At 42.2% G+C, this 27,828-nt stretch overlaps 2 protein-coding genes across 2 annotated transcripts in view; one reads left to right on the forward strand and one right to left on the reverse strand.

The window, feature by feature from the left end:
• The window catches only part of Gfm2 (GTP dependent ribosome recycling factor mitochondrial 2), a 46,358-nt gene extending 39,954 nt beyond the window's left edge, over positions 1-6,404 (forward strand). Inside the window, exon 23 of the transcript XR_003482536.2 lies at positions 3,953-6,404. The gene's annotated coding sequence lies outside the window, so the exon portion shown is untranslated. The remainder of the gene's footprint in view (positions 1-3,952) is intronic.
• On the reverse strand, positions 1-27,677 carry LOC100756951 (beta-hexosaminidase subunit beta). The gene is made up of 14 exons (XM_027401676.2): positions 27,336-27,677; positions 23,532-23,677; positions 19,936-20,001; positions 18,841-18,887; positions 18,305-18,415; positions 13,282-13,383; positions 8,410-8,539; positions 6,686-6,866; positions 5,880-5,966; positions 4,118-4,190; positions 2,431-2,605; positions 847-937; positions 590-694; positions 1-263 (listed from the first exon to the last, which is right to left on the reverse strand). The coding sequence occupies exons 1-14, from the start codon at positions 27,554-27,556 to the stop codon at positions 215-217; spliced, it is 1,584 nt and encodes a 527-aa protein (XP_027257477.1). The 5' UTR covers positions 27,557-27,677; the 3' UTR covers positions 1-214.
• Between the last annotated feature and the right edge of the window lie 151 nt (positions 27,678-27,828).

A 27,828-nucleotide genomic window follows, 5' to 3' on the forward strand; every position in this document is an offset into this window, starting at 1 on the left:
TGGTATCACAAAGCTTTTCCTTTTATTTTTTAAGATGCTCACATAATAGATGCCAGTATTCAGCGTGCGATACAACAGGTAGTCAATCAATAAAAAGATGGTTTATTAAAAAAAAACAAAACAAAACCTAACAAATAGTTTTACATGATTTCAAAATCAACATGATTATAGTTCAAGCTGCTGAAGCCTTTTCTGTTCACTTTTTCACTTTATGCTAATGGCCACAATGTCCAGTATAAAGAGGTTGTGCAGCTATTCCACGGCTGTTGACAGATAACAAAAAAGATGTGTTAGGTTGGTGGCTCTCCCATCTCACATCACTTTAGCAAATCATCCCATCCCCACCCCTTCGGTGACTTACTGATTCTAATTTAAGCACTTAACCCCTTTAAGATGGCAGTTATACTAAAATATATCTTATGGGTTTTACTTTCTCCCCTGCAACAAGGAATGTCCAACTTCTACTAGGTAAATCACTATTTCCTAGGTGACATTTTTATTTATTGTAAAGCGAAAAGCTGAAGACACTAGTTACACTGAGTGCTGGACTTTAATAAGAGATCCTAGACTGGAAGGGAGTGCCTCTCACCTGACCATTCTGCAGCGGTGTCTCACCAGTCTGCTGTAGGCATCATCTATGTCAATGACAGTTTCAGGACTCCAGAGTCTCTCACCAACAGCGCTTGCCCGAGGCCTGAAAATTAAAATATGTGTCTGCCAAGGCAATTTAGATTTCTCCTTCCATTAAGTCATCTACTTAAGGAAATTCCTAAGTACTTTCCTACTTACATGGAAAATAAGACCTAAGGCATCTTTTAAGGCAGTTGGTACCCTTTACTTCCTTACCATAATCTTGGAATAAGGTTAGTTGCATCCACGTATTCTCCCCATAGGCAAGCTTCTCCACCAATGACAAGTTGTTTCTGCTTCACAGAACCTGCATTAAAGTAGTTGAAGGGAAAGCAGCTAAGCTGTACAACACTGGCTTTCTTTCTGTAGTCGTCCAATGTTACCTTCCCACACCCTACACCCTGTAGGCAGCAGAAACTTTACTCCCACCCTGGCTCAGTGCTACTCTGAAACAATAAGTCTTTACTCCAAAGCCACCCCAGCCCTGCAGCCACGTGGGCGCATTCCACCAGGCCACCGGAGTTCTGCCCGCCCACACATTAAAGTCCCAAGTTACATACAGAGACTTATATTAGGTACAAATGCTGCTTGGCCAAGACTAGATTTCTCATCTGCTAGCTCAGTCTTAATTATCATAATCCATATATTTTATAAGACTTATCTTATTGGATGCCAGCAACAAACTTCCTAGCACACATGGTGACTTCAGAGCAGACAGCAAGAGGAAGAGAGAGAAAAGGACCACTTCCTGTTTGTCCCTGCTTATATATCAGTCTGCCTGCTATGTCACTTCCTGCCTATATCACAAGACTTCTTTTTACTACATGTCCCAGAATCGTCCTCAACGCCTAACTTGCTGCCTCATTGGCCAAACAGTACTTAATTCAACAATCAATAAGATGAACATACACAGAAGGAACTCCCCATCACTATTCAACAGACATGGAAGCCTGTGCTGACTCAGGGTCCTGCACAAACTCCTTTGGACACCTCCTCCCACTTCCTATTATTAGTGGCGTGCCAAGAAATACAAGTTGGAATATTTAGCTTCATTTTAATGGACTATGACCACTACACTTATTTTTGGTTTATATTCCTTTGTATTTGATAACAGAACAAAAAAGAGTATCTAAAAACTATTTTTTTTGAGACAGGGTTTCTCTGTAGCTTTGGAGGCTGCCCTGGAACTGGTTCAGTAGACCAGACTGGCCTTGAACTCACAGAGATCTGCCTGCCTCTGCCTCCCAAGTGCTGGGATTAAAAGCATGCGCCACCATTGCCCAGAGTCTAAGAACTATTTTTTTATACCTAATGTATAAAAATGCATTGTGGATCCTCAAAATGCTTGTGGAGAAAAACATAGTTTTCAGTGGATCAATATTTTTGAGATTTTTAATCATAACATCATTTTCTAAGCTAAAGACTGATAGACAAAAACCGAATAAATTAGAATTGCTAATAAAGTGGTTGAAAACCCAGGACTACACAGCCTGAAATCCACAGAAGAAATGGTAACCTTACCCTTACTTAGATGCCTTACAGAGTTAACACAGCCAAACATCTCTCAGATATAGAAAGCACTCCATGAAAATGGAGGCAAATCTAAGTGGGATCTACTTATGTATTATTTCATTTAGAAAGCACACTATTCCTTTCAGAAGTTAAAATGATACCAAATCTTTATCTTTAATAAAATCAAAGACCGGACATAAAAGGAATAATAGGCATCCAAGTTAGATTTGGGATGAGAGAATGAAAGTTATGGAAGAAAGTAGCAGTAATGATGGTTGCTTTACTTACCGTCAAATTTAAGAGGCTCTACTGTGTAGTATTTTTTCCAGTCTTGCCCGTAGCTAATGATGTCTAAGTACCAAGGAGCAGAAAGGATTGCTTTGAAGCCAGAAAATGTGACTTCTTCTAGCTTCGCCAAATAATTTTCATTTTTCCACACTTCAACCACTGTGTCCGGCTGAAGCTAAAGGTGCAGATGGCAATCACAGTATTAGGTCTAGCTAAAACAATCTTTAAGGCCTTGGAATAACTTTCTAAGATCTTAGAAAAAAAATCATATATCCTATTTTCTTTTTCCTAACAGTCAGTGTCATATGCTATTCACTCACCATGTTTTCATTGCTACTTAAATTTTCTTCAACCCTTAAAACTGGATATTTAACTTTTGCCTAAGCTAACACCTCAGAGAGGTAAAGAACTCAGGGTAAGATGTGCTCCTTGATCCTATTCCCGACACACTAATATTTTACTTAACCTGGAACCATGAGACTATCACCAGCCCCCCAGAGAGGTAACAGTGGTAGCTGCAATTGTGAGATCCACTACAAATAAATAATAAGTAATTGTGTCAGAACAAATATTTCTTAAAAGTGTATATTAATTTTACTTATTTTAAAACCACTTTAACACTATGTTTTGAAAAAGCTCAGGCTGGAGAAATGGCTCAGAAGTTAAGAGCATGGACTGTTCTTACAGAGGTCCTGAGTGGAATTCCCAGCATCCACTTGGTGGCTCACAATCATCCCTATGATATCTGGTGCCCTCTTCTGGTGTGCAGATATACATGGAAGCAGAATGTTGTAGACATAATAATAAATAAATAAAATCTTTTAAAAAAAGAAAAAGAAAAAAGAAAAAGATCAGTTGTTGTCTGTTTTGCTCCTAAAAACATAAAAGAACTTAATTCAAAATACTTCAACTTGTGAGACAGCAGGAGTTGGGGGAAGAAATGAGAATAAAAAAGTGAGGTCATATGTCTGCACACTATAATTGTGCACACATGTGTATGGGTAGGTTTGCCATCATGCTCTAATCACTATACCCTCAAGAAAATCTCACTGAACCTGGAGCTATGCTGGAGCCAGCAGGTCCCAGCAACCTCCTTGTCCCAGTCCTGACAGTGTTTGGGTTACAGGTACACACTAGGCCATGCTTGGTTTTGTTGTTCTTTGAGACAGGGTTTCTTGTTTAACAGTCCTGACGGTCCTGGAACTTACTTTGTAGACCAGGCTGGCCTCCAACTCACAGATTAGCCTGGCTCTTCTTCACAAGAAAGTGCTGAGATTAAAGGTTTACACCATCACCACTCAGCCAGATTTTTTTTGTTGTTTTTTAAGTTTGTTCTTGACAATTTCGTATATGTATATAATGCATACTGATTAGTCTCTCCCTTGAATCTTCAATCCCTTCCCCCCACTAGTGACTTGGTTTGTGAGACCACTGGACTGCTGTGATCTCTTGGACCTGGTAGGGTCACCAGTATATATATATATACTGAAGCAATGCCTCCTCTCCTTGAATCTATCTGTAGGAAAGAGTTCAGCAGTGAAGAAATGGAGCCCTCCAGCCCTTCCTCCATCCAACCTCACTGCTGATGAACACCCAACTTTTAAATAGGTGCTCAGACTGGTACAGCAAGCAGTCTCACCCACTGAGCCATCACTACAGCCCTGAGTGGAGTTTTCACAGTTCTTACCTCTACTTTATCATCAAAAACCTCTTGCCAAACAATGGAGCCTTTTTTCAAGGATGTAATAATATCCAAAATGCTAAAATTGGAAACATTGACAGTTATTTAGGATCACAAAGTTAACGCTCTTCAACATGCATGTTTTCTACCAGGAACAGCTTGCAACGTTGACAAGTACTGTACCTCACGATAACATAGCAATACAGAACCAGCTAAAGTTGGGTAGGAGGCAAGGTAGAGAGACAGGCCAAGGTTAAGGGGCTTGGGAAATGGAAAGAATTCTTTGGCCTTAAGACAACCTGAGATATGTCTTGCTGGCTAGAGACTGCCTCCAAAGAAACTACACAGAAAGTATGCTACCTTAAAATACCAAGATTATTAAGGCAAGATTATTAAGATTAGTGCCATACTCAGGATAAAAACATTTCTTACCCTTTTATAGAAAACCTGACTTAATTTTTAAATATTGATCCATATTTTTGTCTTCCTCATATGTAAGCTTCCCCTTATCTTATAGATCACCTCTTTAAACAATGCAATCCCAAAGTCCTCCAATCACGTCCATAGCCTCTACTGAACCACTTAGGTACTGCCCCCCTGACCGAAATCTTCCTGGATGCATCTGCCCTTCTAATTGAACTCAAGTATTTCACTGTGACTTGTGAGAGTCAGCCACACATGAATGGAGATCCCTCAGGAGATGCCTCAGGGCTGACAACTTCAAACCTGAGCTTTGTTCCCCATGCTTGTGACACATTTCTACAGAACAGTGGTTCGCAATCTTTGTAATGCCACTTTAATACTGTTCCTCGTGTTGTGACCTCCAACCATAAAATTATTATTGTTGCCACTTCAGAACTGTAATATTGCTGCTGTTAGGAACTGTAATGTAAATATCTGATGTTTCCAATGGCCTTAATCCACAGGTTGGAAGAAAGGAAACTGACACCTAGCCTGACATGTCACGTCAATAATGTTCAGTTATTAGCTGGCACTGATACTTAGTTAGGCAATAACAAACACTTCAAAGGGTAAATAAGAAAGAAAACATCACACAAAAAGCTAAATAGGAAGGAACAGATGAACTCTGAGCCTCCCAAATGGATAGAGCAGAGCAGAACTTGGAAAACCACAGCATGCAGCCTTTTTTCTATGGCTGACAAGCTAAGAATGGTTGTTGAATTTGCAAAGCGTTCTCTCTCTCTATGTGTGTCTTTGTGTCTCTCTGTCTTTCCCTCTCTCCCTCTCTCTCCTCCACATGGTACATGAAGGCTCTGGTTCTTCTATCATAAACAATGTGCTGATTCCCAGCAGAGCAGCACACTGAGACTTTTGAGAAACGTGACTGTACTGTCCTGTGAAACACTGGACATGGAGCTGATGCAGCTGAGGACTTAACTGCCTTTAACTCTAATGCAGCAAGCAGGCTTGTACATCTCTGGCTACTGGACACACAGCATAGGGAGCAAGAGCCATGCTCTAGGACTTGACAAATGGAACTAGTTGCAGCATCTGGGTAGTGATGGGGATGCAGGCAGCCATCACTCGGAGCCAAGTTCTCAAATACATGGCTTCTCCCTCTATTTCAATGGTTATTGCAAAATGCTCATCATTTTAAAGAAAACAGTGTATAGAAGTTCCTTCTGTAGTGGGTTTTTATGTCTCCACTTTTAAAAGGAGTGGAGAAAATGAAACAGTAAAGCAGAGAATTAAGTTACAGCTTAAACTTGTACAAAAGCATTGATAAGTAGGCTTTCTAGTGACTTACTTTTTAATATAGAAAGATTCCAGTCTTTTAAAGTTCTTACCAAACCCCTTTTTCTGCATGAAATCTTGGATATTAGGATTTGATGACCTTAAAGAAAACAGTGAATGAAATGTTACAGACATCTTGATTTGCTTACTTTATTATTAGTAGTAGTGTGCATCTAACATGTCAGTTATACCAACTTTAACATACTAAAGGATCCAAGTTCTTGGTTATGAGTTCCCTTCGTTTTCTAATGCAAATTATTTTTCCCAGAAATGCTTTTCCAGAAATGACTCCCATTTTAAAAAAGGTTTTCCATACCTATCCTCCATCTCAGCCCCTTTACAATCTAAGGATTCTGACTTGAACATCCTCCTTATTAGTCTTTCCCCTTTTCACTAAAGGTCTCTTGTCCTTACAGTCTTTTAGGTTTTTTGAGACAGTCTCACTATAGTCAGGTTTTCCTTGAACTACCAATACCTAACATTTATTGTCCGGAGTACAGGAATTAGATATGTGCCACCAAGACTGGTTATAGATTTTGTTATTCTTTTTTTCTTGAGTCACTTCTATAGACCAGGCTTGTCCTTGAACTTAGTTATAGGCATGAGCGGCCATCCAGCTTCTGCCCCTTGATTCTTCTTCCTAAACTTTTTCGCTTGTTGCACCTCTCAGAATATAATAACTGACTATCTCAGGAGTTGCTGGAACCCTTATAAGAAGAAATGTTACCCCCAATCTTTCCTTTGTCCGTGTGGATTCTGTATGTCTACACCTTATGAACAAAACCTGAAAACATAAATAAAGGTTCAGATTTAACATACCAACACTGGAAATCTACTTCATCTCCTCCCAAATGAATGAACTCATCTGGAAACACACTGCTGATTTCATTGAAAAATGTGTTAAAGAATGTATAAGTTGTATTTAGAGTTGGGTTTATAGGTCCAACTCTTTCAGTTTCCTTTTTTTCGATGTAACATGGAGTTAGAAGGTCTTTCTGACCTAGAAGAAAATACAAAGATTTATTTTTTAAGCATATTAATCACAAAGACTTGAATTTGCACAATTATGCTATAGATGTTACTCCCCTTACAATAGTATTGAATCCCAATAAACTCCATGAATTGAACATATCAGTAGTCAAAAATTCATTTGACACACTAACCCACCCAGTGTAGCGCAGGATATAACACACACTGCAGCATCTGTGTGTGTGTATCTGCTGGGGCCTGGAGACTTCAGAACTGTGTCTACTCAGATCATATCCCTCATCTGGGAAAAGACCAGGATTCAAAGCATGTTTCTATTGAGGATGAATCCCTCTGATACCATCATCATAACAAACCATGATAAACCTGACCATCTGGACTTTATGTTGGTGAAGCCACAGAAATTTTATATAGAAAAGTCAACCACATTTACAAGATTCATTTGGCAGTTTCTCCCCAGGAAGACAAGAGCTGCTTCCTCCATTCCTCGTTTTCTGCTTTACACAGACTTTGAGGTCTTACCCACTTCAAATATCCGTCAGGGACTCAAACTTTTTCTTTGAGCTTCAATACATAGTTCAGATTCCCTGCTCAATAAAAATAGAGACCCTTGCTGCCTTTCAATATGATCTAACAAAAAACCCAAATCTCCTTCTCTGGATTCTGCCAGGTCTGCTTGTTGGCCTTCCTAAACTCTGAGGCCTCTCTTCCTGGAGTTGATTACCAAGTTCTATGATGTGTTTCCAGAACATTTCTGGTTCTGCTCATTATTATTCAAGTCCAGGTTGACCCTTCCAGTGTGCGATCTCCAGGGTCTTTCTCCTTACAGTCAGTTCCTTTCACAAAGGTTTTCCCCAAAAGTGACCCCAATCATGTTACTTCTCTACTCAGAAATTTACACTGGTTTCTGGGGTGTCCTTACAAAGCCCACTAGTCATCAAGAGCCTTGATGATACCCTTCCCAGATTCAGTTCCCATTGTTTTCCATGTCGACCATGATATTACTATGTACTGAACAAGTACAAATGCTGGGCCCCATGCTATGTACTTTCTATTATTTATTTGATGCTTAGAAATGTTAGCTGAATTTTGTAGATGGGGAAACTGGAGGTGACATGTTAACTTTCCCAAGGCTTGCTCCAAATGACAAAAGCAGGATCTGAATGCAGACAGGCTGGCACCAGAGCCCACATTCTTAGTCGCCACCTGTAGCATCTCCTAAAATTTTTCCACTCTGTTCCCACTACATACTATCTTTGAATGCCTTTCCTCATGCTATTCCCTCCAGCAGAAACATGACTATATTCTGTGCTCTCCCAAAACATGCCCATCAGTAAAATGAAACTAAGTTATCATGTTCTACTTATAATCAAGTTTTCTACTTTCCCAACTTTGATACACTAGGTGGTACCTAGACAGTGACTTAGAAGGGACACAAAATCTGTAGCACTTTTGCTACCATTGCACAAACCACACTTAAAAACAACACTACCAAACTATTAAGAGACAAAGGATCTCAAGTACTCCCTTTTCAACCTGTGAAACAAAGTCCTTACCTTTTCCCCAAGACTGTGTATGTCCAGGGGTATCAAATTCTGGTATAACTCGAATTCCTTGGAACCGGGCATATTCAAGCACCATTTGGACATCTCTTGGTGTATAGACATGAGACAAAGAATAGCTTCCCTGTAATATTCAAGTTAAGATGGATTTGGCCCTGGAAACCATAAACAATTTCATTTATCCTTTGCTGGCCAGTTTTCCTATTACCAGAGGGTAGTAAACAGTCCTGCCTAACACTGGACGATTCCTAGTTTCTGAGCTGAATTTATAAAAATGATGAATTTTTGCCCGCTGCTTTCATAATTGACTAATGGGATTGTCAGTGCTTTCTGCTTTAAGAATATACACAGACTTTGATGGTTCCTCATGGAATGCCTCACCCTCTCTGAGGAATGGATGGGGGATTGAATGGGGAGATGGTAGAAGGAATGGGAGGGAGAGGGAACTGGGTTGGTATATGAAATAAGATTGTTTAAGAAAAAACTTAAAGAAATGTCCATAGTTACTTCAACTTTTTGCAAGCTAACGGCAAAACAAACAAAATGTTTGCCTCCAGAGTGAAAACACTGCTCTTGTCAAGTTTAGAATCCAAACTGGGGGGGGGGGACCAAAATAGTTCCCTTATGGAATGTTTTGAGGTCCAGCCTCTGGTTTCACTAAACAGGAGCACCCTAAAGCTCTGGCTCACTATTGTATTGCTAATGCTAGCAGGTCCCCTATTGTTTACCATAGCCTCAGTATAGAATGCCTCCTAGTTTGTATCTCTATGGGCCTGAGCATCTGAATAGGCTTGCATCTGGGCAGAGGTGTGAGGAGGCTCCAAACAGAGAGTTAGGAGCCATCTAGCAGAGAGGAGAACAGAAGGACAGAAGTGTTCTCCTGTCCATGGAAGCATGGTTAAGAAACAGCAGAAAAGATGGTAAATAAAGAGACTCTAGTTTTACAACATGGAACTGAGAGCTCTCTAAATCTGACAGGATGCCTGTACTTGGTCTTTATCGCCGCTGGGTTGCTAGGAGTTTCCAGGTCCACACACCCCCCACTCAGGCTGAACCTCATGACTTAAGGCTGAGACATGCCAGGTCATGACACCAACTCAACCATTATTACAAAACACAGATTTCTTGTCTTCTAATCTATGTAACTAATATCACCTAAAAATTTACCACCAGACAATAAGTAACTTTTTTTGGGGGGGGAGGGGGTTCGAGACAGGGTTTCTCTGTGGCTTTGGAGGCTGTCCTGGAACTCGCTGTGGTAGACCAGGTTGGTCTCGAACTCACAGAGATTCTCTGCCTCTGCCTCCCTAGCGCTGGGATTAAAGGCATGTGCCACCAAAGCCCGGCAGTTACTTTCTTTTTTTTTTTTTTTTTTTTTTTTTTTTTTTGAGGGATTGAAAAATCTGTATTTGTGAGCACTAATATATATTTCCAGAATTTAAAATTAAATATTACTAAATAAAAATAGCTTTTACTACTAACTGAAAATATATTTGAATAATGACATTCACAGATAATTCAAGACATTAAGCAATGGAGACAGGAAGATCAGTAGTTCAAGGCTGTGTGTGCAGTTTTATGTGTGATTTGAGTTTTAGTAAAGTTTCTTTTACAAACGTGGATGCCTTTCTATTTGGGGCACATATGTTCAGAACTGAGACTTCATCCTGATGGATTTCTCCTGTGATGAGTAGGAAATGACCTTCTTCATCTCTCTTGATTGATTTTAGTTTAAAGTACAATTTTTTGGATATTAGGATTACTATCCCCGCTTGTTTCTTGGGTCCATTTGATTGAAAATCTTTCCCCAACCACTAATTCTTAGGTACCGTCTGTCTTTGAAGTTGAGGTGTTTTTCTTGTATGCAGCAGAAGGATGGATTCTGTCTTCTTATCCATTCTGCTAACCTGTGTCTTTTTATAGGGGAGTTACAACCTTAAAGTTGATGGATATTAATGACCATTGATTGTTCATTCTTGTTTGTTTTTGATTTGGTGATGGTGGTGAGATTATGTGTGGGATTCTATCCCTTTTTCCTTTAGGCTGTTTTTAAAATGGGGTTATCTATTGCCTATATTTTTCTGGTTGTAGTTAGCTTCCTTAAGTTGCAGTTTTCGTTCCAGAACTTTTTGTAGGGCTGGATTGGTGGATATGTATTGTTTGAATCTGGTTTTGTCATAGAATATCTTGTTTTCTCCATCTATATTGATTGAAAGCTTTTCTGGGTATAGTAGTCTGGGCTGGCATCCATTGTCTCTTAGTGTAGGTAGAATATCTATCCAGGACCTTCTGGCTTTCAGAGTTTCCATGGAAAAGTCAGGTGTGATTCTGATAGGTTTGCCTTTATAAGTTACTTGATGTTTTTCATTTGTGCTCTTAATATTTTGTCTTTGTTCTGTATGTTCGATGTTTTGATTATTGTGTGCCAAAGACCTTTTTTTTTTTTTTTTTTGGTTCAGTCTATTTGGTGTTCTGTAGGCTTCTTGTATTTTCATTGGCATGTCTTTCTTTAGGTTGTGAAAAGGTTTTCTTCTATGATTTTGTTGAATGTTTTCTGCGCCTTTGAGTTGGATTTCTTCACCTTCTTCTATACCTATTAGTCTTAGGTTTCGTCTTTTCACGGTATCCCATATTTCCTGGCTATTTTGTGTTAGGGATTTGTTGGACTTAAGATTTTCTTTGGTTGATGAATCTATTTCAGCCAGTGTGTCTTCAACTCCTGAGATTCTCTCTTCCATCTCTTGTATTCTGTTGGTTATGCTTATGTCTGTAGTTCCTGATCATTTACACAGCTTTTCTATTTCCAGCGTTCCCTCAGATTGTGCTTTCTTTATTGTCTCTATTTCAGTTTTTAGGTCTTGAACTGTTTCGTTGAGAGGTTTGTTGATATCTTGTACTTTTTTTTTTTTTTTTCATTTCTTTAAGGGATTTTCTCATGTCCTCTTTGAGGTCCTCTATCATTTTCCTGAAGATGTTTATAAGGTCATTCTCTTCTGGTTCATCTGCACTGTGATGTTCAGGTCTTGCTGGTGTATGGTTCCTAGTCTCCAGTGATGTCATATTGGGTTTTCTGTTGTTGAATGTACTTTTACCTTGTCCTCTTCTCATCCTTTCTTCTGGTGGGTGTAGCAGGAGTTTCTTGCTCTCCTGGTGGCTATGGGACAAAGGTTCTCTTCTGGTGGATGCAAACAGATCGAATACTCTGATGTATGCCCTCTTCTGGTGGATGGAGGTGTTACCTTTACCCCGGCATCAGCAGTGTTCGGGCGTACCAGGTTCTGACTGGCCGGCGGATGTAGGCAGAACTGCCACCGTGCCTCAGTGTGTCGGATCCCGCCACCGACTTCGGATCCAGTGCACACATCGCTGGTGTTAGATGTCTCTGAGCAGTGACGACTGACAACAAGTAACTTAATTATGTTGAAATATTAACTCAGTCTCTTGGTGTCACCTGAAGAGTTAGCAGTGACTCTAAGTAATGATGAAGATCCACTGGAAGATAAGGGTTGGCACCTGCCTCAAAATATAGGCTATACCATGCTCAGCTTGTACAAATCACCTTGACCTCTAAGCCCCAAATCAAAATATAGTGGACATGTTAATTGAGACTGTGGAATGTAACCAGCAAAACCATGACAGCAGAGAGACAGGACACCAGGTTCCGTTGGTTTCGTCCATAACAATAATTTACAAGAAGAAATGAATTAGCAGACTCATTAACATCCATAATTCATGGACCACAAGAGGAAAAACACTTAGGATAATATGAGCATTGATGACTGATTAGATACAAACCAAGCCTTTTTGAAAGTGAGGTAAGTCTGGACTTTGATTTAAAAGAGTGGGTGGGGGGAAGGGTAGAGTCTGCCAGTGACAGCAGAATTGGTCACAGACTGATGGTGGAGCTGGGGACTGAATGAACTATTCTGTCCCTCTGTGCATTGGAAATGGCACACAAAAGTAGAAGAGAAGCAGCCAGCACATCAATGACTCACTGCCATATACTTCAGCCCAGATCCATCCCAGAGTTGGAGCTGTGGCCAGAAGACAGGATTCCTGACAAGGCATGTGGCTGCATGTCAGCTGGCATTCTCTATTATAGGGAGAATAAATGATGAGACCCGAGGGTGACCTCCCAGTTCCACTGCTCTAGAGTAGTCCATTTGAACACTCACAACAGGCACCACCAAAGTGGTGGAACATGCCTGTGGTCCTAGTACTTGGGAGGAAGCAAGGGGTCCACATTCAAGGCAAGTTCACGGCTAGCCTGAGATGGCAGAGACCCTGGCATTTTTGTTTATTGGGAGGTCTCTATCTAGTCTTGGCTGTCCTGGAACTCACCGTGTAGACCAGGCCTCCCTCCAGCTTACTGAGGTCCTCCTGCCCTGCTTCCCTAAATGTGTGCACCGCCACGCCGGCCTGAGACCCCCCCTTTTGCAACAACCAAAACAGCTCATCTGCAAAATGTCCTACTTTATATGTTTCAGGGGCTTGGGAAGTAGGTCATGTACATGCTCTAAACGTATTTAAAGCAAATTTACTGTTAGCCATTGAATATCTTAACTATGTCCTTCATGAACTGCTCAGGTCTTCAACATTAAGCTTTTAAAATATTTTTGCTGCTCCCAGAGACTAACTGTGTTTAGAATAACATTTGCAGTAATAGTCCTACTACTTAGTATCTGTAACAGTACAGAAAGATTTATGAAAATAAGATGATAAGCAGCAACCTAAAAAGGATTTTAAACCACAAATATCTAACTTTTACACATTGGTTCCATTTATAAGAAAACCAGTGAAGCTATGATCTTCTAATGAAGCTATGCCAAGGATTTTTGTTCACAGACAGTGACATGAATTACTCACTTTATTGCTTAGCTCAGGGAACGCGGTACTCTGATAAGGAAAAGACTGGTCGTCCACTATGTGCCAGTGAAGAACATTAAACTTGTTAAAAGCCATGGCATCCTGAAAGCAAAGATGGGAAGAATTATACACCATAGAGGAATACGGTCTGTATTGTGTCTATCTACGTTGGGATTGCTTCCAATGCATGCTTCTTTTTAGTGAAGAAAGAATGACGTGAAATTATAAACTAACCATGTATAGTCAAATTGGCACACTTCATTAAAGCCTCACACAGAGTGGAGGGTCCAGGAAGAGAAATACAGAAATATAAAATTATAAGCCCAAACACATTAAAAAAAAAAAACACCTGTAAAGCCAGCAGCCACTGTTAACCTTCAACGTCAGCTTTCTGTCTAAGAGCAGACATCCTGGCAGCCTCTGTGTACAGTGGGAAACTTCTAACAACTGTCTCCCACCTCCCAGCTTCCCAGCTAGGCAGGCATGGCAGACAAAGGTTAGCTTCTAACCATTGCCTCCCTGGGACCCTCTGTGATGTATTCCCTTAAATTTTAACTGTCCTCCTATGTGACTCTATTCTCTGCCTTGCATTCTTTCAGGGACAGCGAAAAGCGGCTGTGCCAGCCACAGGCTTTTGAAAACATCCTAAGTTAACTTCCTATAGCCAAAACTTGTAAAACTTAAAATGTGATGTGTCTCTAAGCCTGACCTCAAGGTTGTAAAATCCCTTTGACCAACAACTATTGCTTGATTTTACTATAAGAGGAGAACTGAAACAAGCCCCCATTGGGACAGTTCCAGAAGCCAATCACTGGCTCTAGTCCTCACTATAGCTCTGAAGGTTTTTGTTTGTTTGTTTGTTTTGCCCCGTGGTGATTTTTTTCTTTTTCTGGAATAAAGCTTGCTTCTGATTTAATAAACTTTGGAGGTCTGTCTCCCATTACCCAGACCCAACAAGAGCGTATACATCGTATATAGGAAGCTGTGATATTGCTGTATAAGAGAGCAAGCTTATGGATTTATCATTGTGCTTCAAGGTCTGCCGGGAATAGGGAATGAAGAGGCTGAGGCTGTCTTAGAGATTAGAGTACAGGAGAAACAAAGCACTTATGTAATTAACAAAGCTTACAATTCCCACATATGCAAAACCCTGGAATATATTAATATATATAGGCACATATGGCCTATAATACACGAAACATGTGATAACCCTGGCAAATGAAATTCATTATAGACTTAATATAAAGCCAAGCAAATGCCTAGAGAATTCTGGGCACCTTGACATATTGAATGAAATGTATACCATAAAGGAATAAACTGTAGTTGAAATAAACTGTAGCTTAAGGTATAAAACTAGTTTACTCCTTAAAACTGATTCTTAAAAGGACAAAATACTACGGGATAGACTTGTGCTACCAGATGATACAAATGCATAGCCTCCCTTCTCTGTATTGGGACTAAAGGGCCTTGGCTTTTGGGAGACATTTGGGATGACAGCGTTTTTATTGTCAGAGAAAGGAGTTACAAATTAGTAGTAATATAAACTTGTTAATATTTAATACAGACCAGGGGATCATATACTTTACATAAGGGGTCAGATAATAAATATTTCAACCTGCAGGCCATATTTCTGTTGCAACCACTCCACCCTGCCAGCTGTAAAGCAGTGTGCAACAATGCATGTGCATATCCCAGTGAAACTCATTGCAAAGGTGGATGACTGTGATATTATAAATGTTTTCAGGTATTGTTTTTGTTATTTGTTAGTTTTTTGAGACAGGGTTTCTCTGTGTAGCCCTAGCTGTCCTGTAACTAGCTCTGTAGATCAGGCTGGCCTTGAATGCACAGAGATCCACCTACCTCTGCCTCCCAAGTGCTGGGATTAAAGGTGTGAGCCACCACTGCCTGGTTTTGTTATGTTTTGTTTTGTTTTGTTTTGTTTTGTTTTACATGGATCATGGTTCCTGGCTCTTGGTTCCTAACTCCCTCCCAGTACAAGTTGTAGAAATTAGGACAACTGTTACTCTTGGCTGGTCATTGAGAGTAATCATGCCAGGGGTTTCTGTCTGGGAGCTGGCCTTCATGAAATTCTCTGCCCTATCTGGTGTGATAGTAGGTCCCAAGACCCTCCTCCTCCAGGAGGGCCTGCAGGGAGGGACTCTGTTCTGAAGAGAAAGAAAGGCCTGCTGTAGCTACAGCCTACTGGGCTTCGTTCATACCCTTTCTATTTGATCACATTCCATGTGGTGCTTGTGTCTTAGCCATGCCTATGAAGACCCCATATAACCCCAAAGGGCAGATTTCAGGGGCTTCTAAATTTTGGGCCCCAGGAGTTCCTGGAGAAGTGGCATGCCCAGAGAGGTTGTGGGAGCCCTGCTTCCAAACCCCAACCCTAAGCACCACTTCACCTGCAGCCTTTGCAATGTCCTTTATAATAAAGTGACCAGTGTATTTACCTTCTGACAGCCACTCAAGTTAAGTATTTGAACTTGAGGGGGAAATTATGGGGACCCTGATTTATAGTGGTACATCACAAGCATAGTTAAAACTCTTGGGGCTTGGGTCAGAAGGGAGATGGGTAGCCTTGGGGGCTTCAGCTTCTGGGATATGACACTATCTCTAGTAGACAGCATTAGAACCGAACTTGATTTGAGGACACCCTGCTGGTGTCCTGCTGAAGAGCTGCTGGTTAGCTGGTGAGAGGAAAAAAAAAACAAAAACAAAAAACCAACTTGGCATCTTTCAAATCACAGAAGTCTTCCTGATTAACTGTGGTGTGGGAAGAAAGGGCCAACCAGGTCTCCTGAGCCATGACAGCACTGGATTTGACTGCTGGGTTGTCCTTAACCAACACCTGATATAGACGCAGAGACACAGGGAAAGCTGTACACTTGCATGTTCAAATAAATATATTGAACACACACACATGGGTATGCTTTCCAGCTGTCTATAGAATCAGGAGATATAACCACCTACAACCCAAACCTGGATTTTCAAATACTGCCTACTGAAAGAGTTCCTTGGGTAGGGGGGAAGGCCTGAATCTAGACTGAGACCAGGCTACATAAGCCTGGGCTCTAATGGGGCCAAAAGTACAGAGAGATTGAGGGGGACATCTCTCAAGAATAAACAAACCAACTTGAAAGGGCTTCTAGTGGTCACAGTAGGGTTATATAGGGGTGTTAACAAATTACAACCCATGAAGCAGAATGATAATCCAGACTGACAAAATAATGAGTGCTCAAATGAAAAAGGAATTCTCTGCCTTACTATAGAATATAGAAGGTCATTTACCATGAGTAACTGTAGAAATGACAGAAAAGGGAAACCACCACTCAGTAATTGTTCAAAGCAATAACCTCCTGACTTAGGAGAGAATCAGCTGTTGGTGAGTACTGAGGAGATGTGCGATTTTACAGAGTCCCCCAAATTCTCCCATAGGGTACTTAATAAGCACATAATAGACTAAAGTTGATTTTATATTGGAGAAGCAAGGCAGATGACCTGTCAACCAACATGAGTGGTCAGTACCTGGAGTGAGAAAGCCTTGCCACCTGACACTGTCGGGAACACAGCCCTGACTGTGAGAATCAAATGACCTAAGCTATTTTCTAAAAGTAATTGGCCTGTACTTTTCTAAAACACCACCGTCTTCAAAAACGAGAAAAGATAACAGCTGCAGGCTGAAGGTCACTGAGGAGACGGAACAAGGAAATACAGCACAGATCCTGTTGCTGGTTGCTGTATTGTCGGCCCTGGAATCTGCACTGTGGGTACCATGGAGGGCACATGCTAACAGCTTCATGCTCCTGACTTTTTCGCTAAAGCTATTTTGAGATGTGTTCTCTCTATTAATAGGATATGCAAACTAATATTAAGGTGTTTTGAGTCACCTATTGCATGGACCCCTCAGGCATTATAATTGGGACAATCAGGCAAATATGTGTTTTATGTACATTTAACAAGTATTTAAATTTTTCAAGTCATAAACTTTAAATTCATATAATCTTGATTAAGGAGAATATGAAAGTTCTTTGTAGCCTTCTAAAAAGTTTAAGCGGCTTAGAGGCAGTTGGCCGGTGGTAGTGGGGACAAAGCAATGAAAGGCACTCAGGAGGACTGGAGAGATGCCTCACAGGTTAAGAGCATTGACTGTTCTTGTCCTGAGTTCAATTCCCAGCAACCACATGGTGCCTCTAAACCATCTATAATGAGATCTGATGCCTTCTTCTGCTATACAGATAGAAAACTGTATACACAATAAATCAATAAATAAAAAGGCCTCAGGAAAAGTTATAATCGAACTCCTTCCTACCTGCTACCTGAACGCTCCGTATTTTTCTGGAACATTTCCAAAGGGAAAAACCCACTCCCTGACCCCTTTCTATGTCACCTAAAAAAGCAATAGCTAGAGTGATTTGGCCATGTTCCTGGGTTGTGTGTCTAGACCCCTGATTGACAAATGGGAGCATGTTAGTTGGCCCAATGGCAGTATTAAATCTGCCTTTCTCGTTTATTGCTGGATATGGTGGCATACGTTTTTAATCCCAACACTAGAGAGGCAGGCTGATCACTGTGGGTTTGTGGCCAACTGGGTCTACAAAGGAGTTCCAGGATAGCCAGGGCTACCCATAGAAACACTGTCTTGAAAACCCACCAAAAAGCAACCAACCAAACAAACAAACCAAACTGCCATTCTCACTAAAAGTAGTAGTACATACTGATAATCCGATAACGGAGGCAAGAGGATTGGGGGCTTGAGGGCAGCCTGGCTTAAAACACAATAAAATTTCTCATAACAGTCTTGGACAAATTCATGTAGTCTGTGAAAACACAGGGAGATCCACTTGGGCATGCCACCATTCCACCCGAGAATCATTCTCCCCCAGAGAGGGATCCTGAGAGGGACAAGAAAAACAAGTCCTCTCACTCCAGCTTACTTGACAGCATAAGAACCCAGGAGAAAGGAACCCAGGGGCAGAACTTCAGGAGGAGCAAGGGATCTGATAAAGAAATCACCTACTAGAGTTTTTAAAATTGTCTTCACGGGCAGGTAGTGTCTGGATGTATCAATTAAAATTCCTCTGTGTGCAAACCTTGGAGAGTCAGTAATAATGGATTTGTTGATGGTGAACTAGGAGAAGAAATAAATTTTGATGAGTTTTAGAATGTTTCTCTCAAGTTCAACAAAGGCTACAACTATACACAAGCACTAGACAAAATTTTAGGACCAGTGACTGGATAGATGGCTTAGAAATAACTAGCACTGGCTGGCTGCTCTTCCAGAGGTCCTGTATTTAATTCCCAGCAACCACATTTTGGCTCCCAACCATCTGTATGAGATCTGGTGCCCTCTTCTGGCCCACAGGGATACATGCAGGCAGAACACTATACATCTCTATATATCTGTATATTAAATAAATCAAATATATTAGGACCCAAAAATGCATGAAATTTGTAAGCAAATATATTGGGAAAAGAAACTCTTAGGACTTCTGGGGAGGCTACATCCTAACAAGAATGTCTATCCAGGTTCAGTAAAACAATAGGAATACTCACGGCCCCATAAGAGTCTTGGTAAACTAACTGGCTAAATGTCTCTAAACCTGGGGGAAGCAAAAGATATTGTGTTATTTACAAGATCAAATATTGAAATAAGAGTAATACCCAAACAGGCTCATGACCACAGGGTGAATAGTCGGAACAGTACTGTATCCACACTTGGTAAAATGCAGCCCTCCTCCCGCCTACTCCTCCCACCGTTCTACAGCAAACTCCCTTTCACAGTGCTCAAGCTGATGCTTCTGAAGCCATAGGCATGGAAAACTGGGGAAGACACATATTTGGTTCCTGAAGGTGGCAAGAAGGAATTGCTGAGTCCAAACCAAAGCTGAACCAACTGGGGCCACTGACCGCCATGGAATGTTACAGCCCAGTGTTGGAGCACAGTCCATAAATGGAGTCATGTGAGAATTCTGAGTGCTTCTGAGAAAACTCCAAGAAAATAAGACAAGAGTCTTGTGGCCTCCGTTTCTTCAAAAACACAGAATTGATCTTGGATTATGCTTTTGTGCTCCTCCCAGGTATAGTGATAGGAATGTGTTTACTTCAGATTATTTCTTATAACTAACTCATTATTTGTTTGTATGCCTGTATGGAAAAACATGTTGCTGCCATGGGCGGCTTGCTAGCCATGTGTGAAAGGACTGCCCACCACTTTACACTCTGAAGGCTGTCACATGAGTAAAATGTCTGATGCTCTGAATGAACACACACCCTCAAATATGATTGACAAGATTAAATGAGGAGGTAGGAATTGTGAGTGAATGAGAACACTGAATACTGGAGACATTTTGCATTTCTGACCTGGCAGTTCAGACTTGAGAAGATGAAGCATGCTGGAGGAACAGATGCCCAAGGACCTGGCTTCAACACCTCAGATGCCTGGCCCATGGCACTGGGAATCAATGAAGGGAGCCACAAGGTCCCTGAGGTTCAGGTTGGGGCATCTTGGGTTGAAGGCATCTAAGTGCTTGGCTAGTTTTTCATAGGAAATAAAGAAGATAGACCCAAGGTTGGGTCCCAGTTTTCTGTTCTTGATGTACATATGATAATATCCCTCTACTGGAGACAATGAAATTGCACAGAACTTACCTCGTAATGCTCCCCAAACTCTGTTAGCCTTGAGGAAAGCCACTGGTCCCTGCACAAGTAGAGAATCTGTGGGGTAGGATTGGTGAACGTTGGTTACTTCCGGAATGAGGAACAGTCTATTTTCCAAATCTAACCTTAGTATTTTCCCACCATTCTTTCCTGTTCCTCCAGTGTGTCTCTACTTAGATTCCTTCAACTCAAGATGTTCCAGCCTGACCAGCCCAGAGACCTTGTGTCTCACTTCAGTGAATCTCCTCCATTGCCATAGGCCAGGCAGCTGAGCTGTTCAAGGCAGGCCCTGCACATCCCTCCACCACTCATCACCTCAGCACAGAAATACAATCCATCTTCTGTTTTCATGGTCCTTATTCACACTTCCTACATCCCCCAAGGTGAGTTCACTCCACTTTTCTTATTTTCATTTGTCCTACCTCCCTTCCCTTTGATGCCATCAGAAACTGGCACTAAGACTTGCTTTCTAGCTCCCTTTACCTCAGTCCAGTTGCATCTCACTCAATAAGAAGTCACTTCCATCAAGAAGAGGACTCCAACCAGGCATGGTGGGAGGGAAAGAAAGACTGTAAATCCAGCACTCAGGAAGATTGAGGCATGAGGATCATAGGAGCACAGCCAGCCTGGGCTAAACAGGAACCCTATCTCAACACAAAAGTACCAAGAGTTCCAGTTGGCTGGGCTGTGCCAAGAGGCCATTAACCTTCAGCCTTGGGAATCATACCTGCCTAATGACCAATAACAAGTTTAGTATCAGTGCATCCTGGGGCAAGGTGGGCACAGAGGGTACAGACCCTGAAAGCTAAAGGTATGTCAGGGACAGACAGAGAAGGGGCACTGGTGGTAGGAGCCTAATGATTTAGTGTCATGCCAGCTTCTACCTCCTGACTGTCAGGAGGCAGGTCCTGTCAGGCAAGGAAAAGATGTGTGTGTCAGTCATGTGACATGCTCAGCTGACAGTCTTTTATCAGAATAGCTTTTCCAGTCAAAACACCACAGTGCTGAGTGAGTGAAACACCACACTCGGAACTGTTTTGCTACTTTGAGTACACTTAAAGCAGGCTTCCTTTTCCCTACAATAGCTGAGGTCTGGTGTATATTTAAAAGGATCCTGACTCAACTCATCAAATCATACATAGCAATTAAAAGAATTACCTGCTAAGAATGCAGACACATAGCTATAGAATTTTAATTTCAAAACCCAACTAGTAGGTCAGTTAGTGACTTTCCTTTGTGTTTGTTGGGGGGTGGATAGGAGGTGATGCCTTGACTTTTCAGCTATCCCCTTCTGAACTGATTTGCACTGTGAATACCCTTGTTTTAGAGGGTATCTATACAGACATCAATAATTAAAATACTACTCAAACACTACGTGAGTGTCCACCCAGTTCTCTCTACCTCCCCCAAATGAAATACCTATTAGTTCCTTTCCTCGGCAATTGTGTAATGAAAAAATATAATATTCTTTATCTGCAAATTCCTGTGTATTAATGGTATACTCCCCTCCATACGGCACAACTTCCTTTGTCCAACTCAGCAGTTTGTTTTGGTAAGTTCTGCATGTCTGTCATATGAATTCACGTCTATCTGTTCAGCCAGTCCTCTTCCAGCTGACAGCAAGTTTGTTTTGTTTTTAACTCTTTGTTACAGGTAAACGTATGTGGCTACCTCTCTAAAGTAGAAATGGTTTCACTTCCACGTCCCAGGGTATGCCTGTCTTTATTGCTAACATAGGGGGTTGGGATTCTGTGATTGCAGTGCTGGCGAATTTCTTAAACACTGACCGCAGGAAGCTTCCTTCTGAGACGAGCTGACGTAAATAAAAGCTCAGTCCCTCCAGTCTCAGTGCACCCTATTTTCTAGAATCTACCATAGGTTGTCTATACTGCTGATGGTGATGGACAGCAAAGTTACCTTGGCAACACAGTGGCCATTTCTAGCTCAATTCAGATTGCAAATCATACTTCCTATAGCATCTACATGTCCATTATCCACTGAAATCATGTGGCTAGCACTGGTAAGTTACCCATTCCTCTCCCAAGGACAGCTACAGAATTGAAAACAAATGAAACTATTTTCCTATGTGGTGTATTAAGAAAGCTCATCTGGGGGTTGGAGAGGTAGCTCAGCTCTTAGGAGCACTGGCTGCTCTTCCAGAGGACCTGGGTTCAATTTTCAGTACCCACATAGCAGCTCACATCTGTCTTTAACTCCAGTTCCAGGGGATCTGACAGCTTCACACAGACACACATACAAGCAAAACACCACTGAGCATAACAATAAAATTTAAAAAGACTGGCTCAGAAACAAAAACAAAGGTAAATAAACGAATAAATGGACCGCTAACAATAAACACAATTCCTTTTAAAAAGCTTATCTGTGTGGGAGGAGGGAAAGGGCTTTTATCCACATGCAGAGGAGGCATTCTAAGGACAAAGGAGTAAGTTCTTCTTACTATGTGACACGTCATTCTTTCTATTTCTTACCTTTTTTTTTTTTTTTGTTTTGTTTTTTGATTTTTGAAACGGAGTTTCTCTGTGTAGCTTTGGAGCCTATCCTGACACTCGCTTTGGAGAACAGGCTGGCCTGGAACTCACAGAGATCCACCTGCCCTCTACCTCCCGAGTGCTGGGATTAAAGGCGTTCACCACCAACGCCCCGCCATTCTTTAGATTTCTATACCCAATCTCCTCATCTCTTCCTGGTACTTGTCTTATAGTACATGTCTTTCCATTGTGTCTCTGAGTCCTTGGCACCATTCCACACCATTGCCAGTCAACACACCCTACTGAGAAAGTATGCACAAGGCTTGGGAATACAGTCCTGTGGGCAGGCTGGTCTTGTATGCAAGATGCCCTAATGTGCCTTCAAAGACAGAAGTTGATTGAGGACAGAAGAGTAGGATCAGCAGTTCAAGTGCTCGGTGCTCTTCCAGAGGACCACAGTTCAGTTCCTAACACTCAAGGCTGGAGGCTCACAACCAGGTGTAGCTCCAAGTCAAGGGATCCAATGCCCTCTGTGAGTACCTACGGGCATATGTGTGCATGTAGACAAACACACACCAACCCACACACAATCTTTTAAAAAGACAAAAAACATACCACAGCCTCAAAAATTAAGATTCGTTTAACTCTTCCATACAGTGGTAGAATAACGAAGCATCAGAAATTGTATCATAAAAGAATAGTTAATGAAGTTCATAATTATGTAAAAATAAGTCAAAACCCACATGTACAAAAACTCCCATTTTCTGTCCTTTCTCTCTCTCTTTCTCTTTCTTTCTTTCCTTCCTTCCTACCTTCCTTCCTTTCTTTCTTTTTTTTTTTTTTGAGATGAGGTCTTACTCTAGTTCCAGGTAGCCTCAATTCACTGCAATCCTCCTGCCTCAGCCTCTCCAGTGCCACATTCAGTTTATTCCCATTTTCATATTAATGTTTGTATCCATGCAAAACATTTGCTGCAAACAACATGCATGTTGGCCACCTGAAATGGCCGTGATGGACAGGTGAATTCTCTTTCCTTCTGTACCTACTCCCGAACTTACAAATGTTCTACAAAGACTACATTTCATGATAGGTACTTACAGGACTCATCTGAGGACACAGTAGGGAAGGAATCACACTGTGACTGGAGGGTAATTGACACCTGAAGTTGCTCTAACTGAGCTCCACCTTGAAAGTTAGCAGGGCCATGATGCCTCTTGTAGAAACCAAAAATATAGTTGTAATATCTGTGGGAGAAATCCATTTCAATAATGAACCAAATCATATGTATGTGCTAGGGGACACAGAAGTCAACTCTCAAATCTCAAGCCAGCTCAGTCTAACCAAAGACTTCCTCACGATATTTTCAGTGCAGTCAATTCTCAAGCTGTGGGATGCAACCATTGGAAAACACACATTTCCAGTGGTCTCAGGAACTGAACTGCCACTAGGTAGGAAAATCAGTTGTGAAGTAGCAAAAAACCATTGAGTAAGGGGAACTTCCTGGAAATCCCAATGTCCAGACTTTCAGATTAAACTTTCTGAGAATAAGATTCATACATAGGAGTTTTCAAAGCTCTTCCATATTCCAAAGGCACTGCACACACATGGTGCACAGACATGCATGCAGGCAAAACACCCATACACATAAAAATGAGTAAGTATTTTTTAAAACTTATGATGGAAAATTTTATGTGGCCAGGCAGTGGTGGCAAATACCTTTAATCCCAACATAGCGAGGCAGAGGCAGGTGGATCTGTAAGAAGCCTGCCAGGTCTACAGAGTGAGTTCCAGGACAGCCAGGACTATACAGAGAAACCCTGTCTCAAAAACCCAAAATAAGCAAAGAAAAAAAATAAAGGAATTTTACCATAATTAAAACACTTTAAAATATAGTGTTGGAGAGATGGCTCAGCAGTTAAGAGTACTGGATGATCTTATAGAGAATCTGGGTTGAATTCCCAGCATCCATGTGGTGGCTCACAATCATTTATAACTGGTCTTCACAGGTATTGCACCTATACACATAAAACTATTTTTTTGCTGTTTGTTTTTAAGGCATGGTTTCTCTGTGAAGTTCTGTCCTAGAACTCTGTAGACCAGGCTGGCTTAAAATCAGAAATCTACCTGCCTCTGTCTCCTGAGTGCAGGGATTGAAGGTGTACACCACTACCACTTGGCTATAAAAGACTATCTTTAAAATTAAAAATAAAACTTAAAAGGAGCTAGGGTATAGCTCAAGTGGTACCGCTTTGCCTAGCATGTACCAGGCCCTCCCAGTGTGGGATAGGAGTGGGGGGTGGAGGGAGTGACCACTAACTACCTTTAAGATCTGAGGTCTGAGTTAGGGGATAGCTAGCATTCCATCCAATTAACAAAAGGATTGAAGCTATTCTTTTAAAATAGGTGTTCTGGGTCAGGTGTGATGGTCCATACCTTTAATCTCACCATTTGGGAGACAGAAGCTGTTGTGAGTTTAAGGCTAGCCAGGGGCTACATAGTGAGACCAATCTCTCAAACAAAAACAAAATTGTGGCTACTATTTAGTAGGTTTTCTGAGCTGAAGAAGCTGCCACAGTGACCAGCCAAACTATCCCCACAGAGAGCAATGTTTGTGATGGGACTTGGGCTCTTAGTGATAGAAGCCACTTGCTGTAGAATAATCCTGCATGCTGTGTGAATATGTGTTGCTATGACTGGTTTAATAAACAAGCTGACTGGCCAATAGCTAAACAGGATCAAGTTAGGCAGGAAAGTCAAACTGAGAATGATGGGATGAGGAAGGGTGGAATCAGAGGAGACGACAGCCAGCTGCCAAGGAAGTAGGATGTGTAGAAAATGAATGAGGTAACAAGCCAGGAGCCATGTGGCAAAGCATAGATAAGAAATATCAGTTAAAGTGTAAGAGTTAGCTAGTAACAAGTGTGAGCTATCAGCTGAGCATTTGTAATTTATATTAGGTTTCTGAGTCAGTTCTATGGGAACCTGCTGCTGGTTATTTGAGAGCAGGGGATCAGGACAGGAAAGCTCCAACTACAGCACACAATTCTGAACAGCCTGTATGAATGTTCACTACCCAGAGACCCCTGAATAACCCTGCATCTCTAGAGACTTCCAACCCTCTCTACCATGCTTGCTGGAGTTACTAGGCCACAGCTGCCTGCTCCCAAGGTTTAGCCATGTTTTATTACCAGCTTCCAAACAATGTCAGGTGCAATTACCAGCTGCTTCTCTCACAAGGTACAAGTTAGTTGGGCAAATCCTTCAGGTAATAATTGCTGGCACTTGTTTTGGATGCCAAGCCTGTTTTCAAACCATCTCATAGCTGATTCAAGGCCTTGTAAGGTTGTATTCATTAACAAGTAGTCATCCCTGCTCAAGCTCATATCAGGGCAGAAAGGAAAACTCCAGTTTTACAGTCAGCCCTAAAGCGCATGCACCTTTTAAAAGCTATCCAGTCCAGTGACTGAGTTACAATCCTAAACATCTCAATACTACCAGCCAGCTGCTTTGGTTTTACTTTTTTTTTGGGGGGGGGGAATTCAAGACATGGTTTCTCTGTGTAGCCCTGGCTGTCCCAGACTAGCCTGCCTCTGCCTGCCAAGTGCCAGGATTAAACTGCTCCACTTGTTTTACCTTTTCATGCCACCTGGACCATAAGAATTCCAACCTGTTAGCAATTCAACTCCTAAAAAGATTATTAGAGCAAGCTTCCAAAGTAGGGTGATAATGTCCTCTAAGTTGCACAAATGATAAGGAAAACACTAGCCTTTCTGTGGCAGAGGACACTGCTGTTTCTGCAAACAATGGGGCCTCTTCAGCAGATGCCTAGGTACCACAGCCTAGACCCACCCTAAACTTTGTTTTATATTTCCTGGGCAGCTGTTGGTGTCCTACAGGAAAAATTAGGTTATAGTTGAATTCACCAGTCACAGACAAGATCTGGCATGTAAAGCAAGCCGCACAGGTGTCACCAATTTACAGTTCCCTGGGGCAGTCCCATCCACACAGGACTGGCATTGAGGGGACAGAAGGTGGCACATTCAACCATCACTGCAAAATGCAGCCTAGCCTGCTCTTGATACAATTGGTAAGGCTGGAGTGCAGTGACTGCCTGGGGCACAGGGCACTGAAAAGGTTTTAGGGAACCTAGGGGAAGAAACCAAAGGTTGAGGAACAAGAAGTAAAGCAGATATTTATCTAGGAGTCATTTGAAAGTAAGTACTGAGATTGGAATACCTAACATTAGGAATGGAACAGTTTGGAAGGGAGAGGTTTCCCCAAATGCTCCAACTTAAGGACTTTCTTTCAGAGCTGGGGAAATAGCTCTGAAGTTTAGAGCTCTTACTGCCCTCACAGAGGACCTGGGTTTGGTTTCAGTACCCGCCCTGGGGGCTCACACCAAGATTCCATGTCCTCCACATCTGCGGCTACCTCCAGGCTCATGGTACACATAAATTCGTGCAGGCTCAGATGCACTTGAAGAAAAACTACAAGAGATAGAGGACATCTGAATTGTTGCCACGTATGGGAAGTATGGAGCTGAATGCCTCAGCCAACACTGAGGAATACCTGGGGACCTCAAAGGGTCCTTACCTAAGCCTGGCCAGATGCTCTCATTGGCGGCTCACTTTAGAGGATTGAGCCACCTTCTCCTCCCTATCTATGAAGCCATCTCAACAGACCTTCTGAGGCCAACAAACTGATTGACTAAAGCTGCAAGTCCCACTGTTATTCTGCACCCAGACCAGGGACCCTGAGCATCCAGGGTGCGCAGGAAGCAGCAAGGGCAGGTCAAGCATTGGACTTAGGTCTGCATTGGTTAGACCTGCCATGCCATCCTCCAGACCTGTGAGACCAGGTTGCCTGGTGGTCCGCCTCTCTGGCCCAGACCGGGCTGTTTACCTCCGAAAGGCTTCCTGCAGCAGCGAGCAGGAGGGGTCCGCCGTGGAATTCGGACCGTGGGAGATAAGGAAGTTTTCCGGGGCGATGTTCAGCAGCTCCGGGGACACCTTCACGGAGCGCGGCCAGGGCCACAGTGCGGGTGTCTGCTGGGCCGAGGCCTGCGCCGCCAGCGCCAGCAGCGCCAGCAGTAGCTCGGGGGTCCGATGCGGGGACGGTCGCATGGCTGCTCAGCGGTCTGTCCGAGCAGTCCTCAAACTTGCCTTCTTGCCCAGGATACAGGGAAAGAAGCGTCGGTGCCCGGGTCACCGAGTCAGATGACCAAGCTCCCGCCCTGCCCGGGCTCCGCCTCTGAGCTCTGAGCGGCCCGGAAATTGGTCTGGGCGGGTACCAGGCGGCTGCGCACCCAGCCAAGACGTCTTTCTCGTGCCTGTCATGCTCGGGGACCCCTCTTCTCTAGACCTCAAAACCTCAGGCATCACCTGTTTATTCTTCT

The sequence above is a fragment of the Cricetulus griseus genome, chromosome 2 (genome assembly GCF_003668045.3).
Source record: "Cricetulus griseus strain 17A/GY chromosome 2, alternate assembly CriGri-PICRH-1.0, whole genome shotgun sequence".
Lineage (NCBI taxonomy): Eukaryota > Metazoa > Chordata > Mammalia > Rodentia > Cricetidae > Cricetulus > Cricetulus griseus.

Bases quoted from the DNA above. Each gene is read 5' to 3' on its own strand.
- LOC100756951 (XM_027401676.2), bottom strand. From the start codon at position 27,556: ATGCGACCGTCCCCGCATCGGACCCCCGAGCTACTGCTGGCGCTGCTG. The intron at 23,678-27,335 runs GTAAACAGCCCG...TTTCTCCCACAG, and splicing joins CTGCAGGAAGCCTTTCGGAG to ATATTACAACTATATTTTTG. The intron at 2,606-4,117 runs GTAAGAACTGTG...CTGCACCTTTAG, and splicing joins TTTTTGATGATAAAGTAGAG to CTTCAGCCGGACACAGTGGT.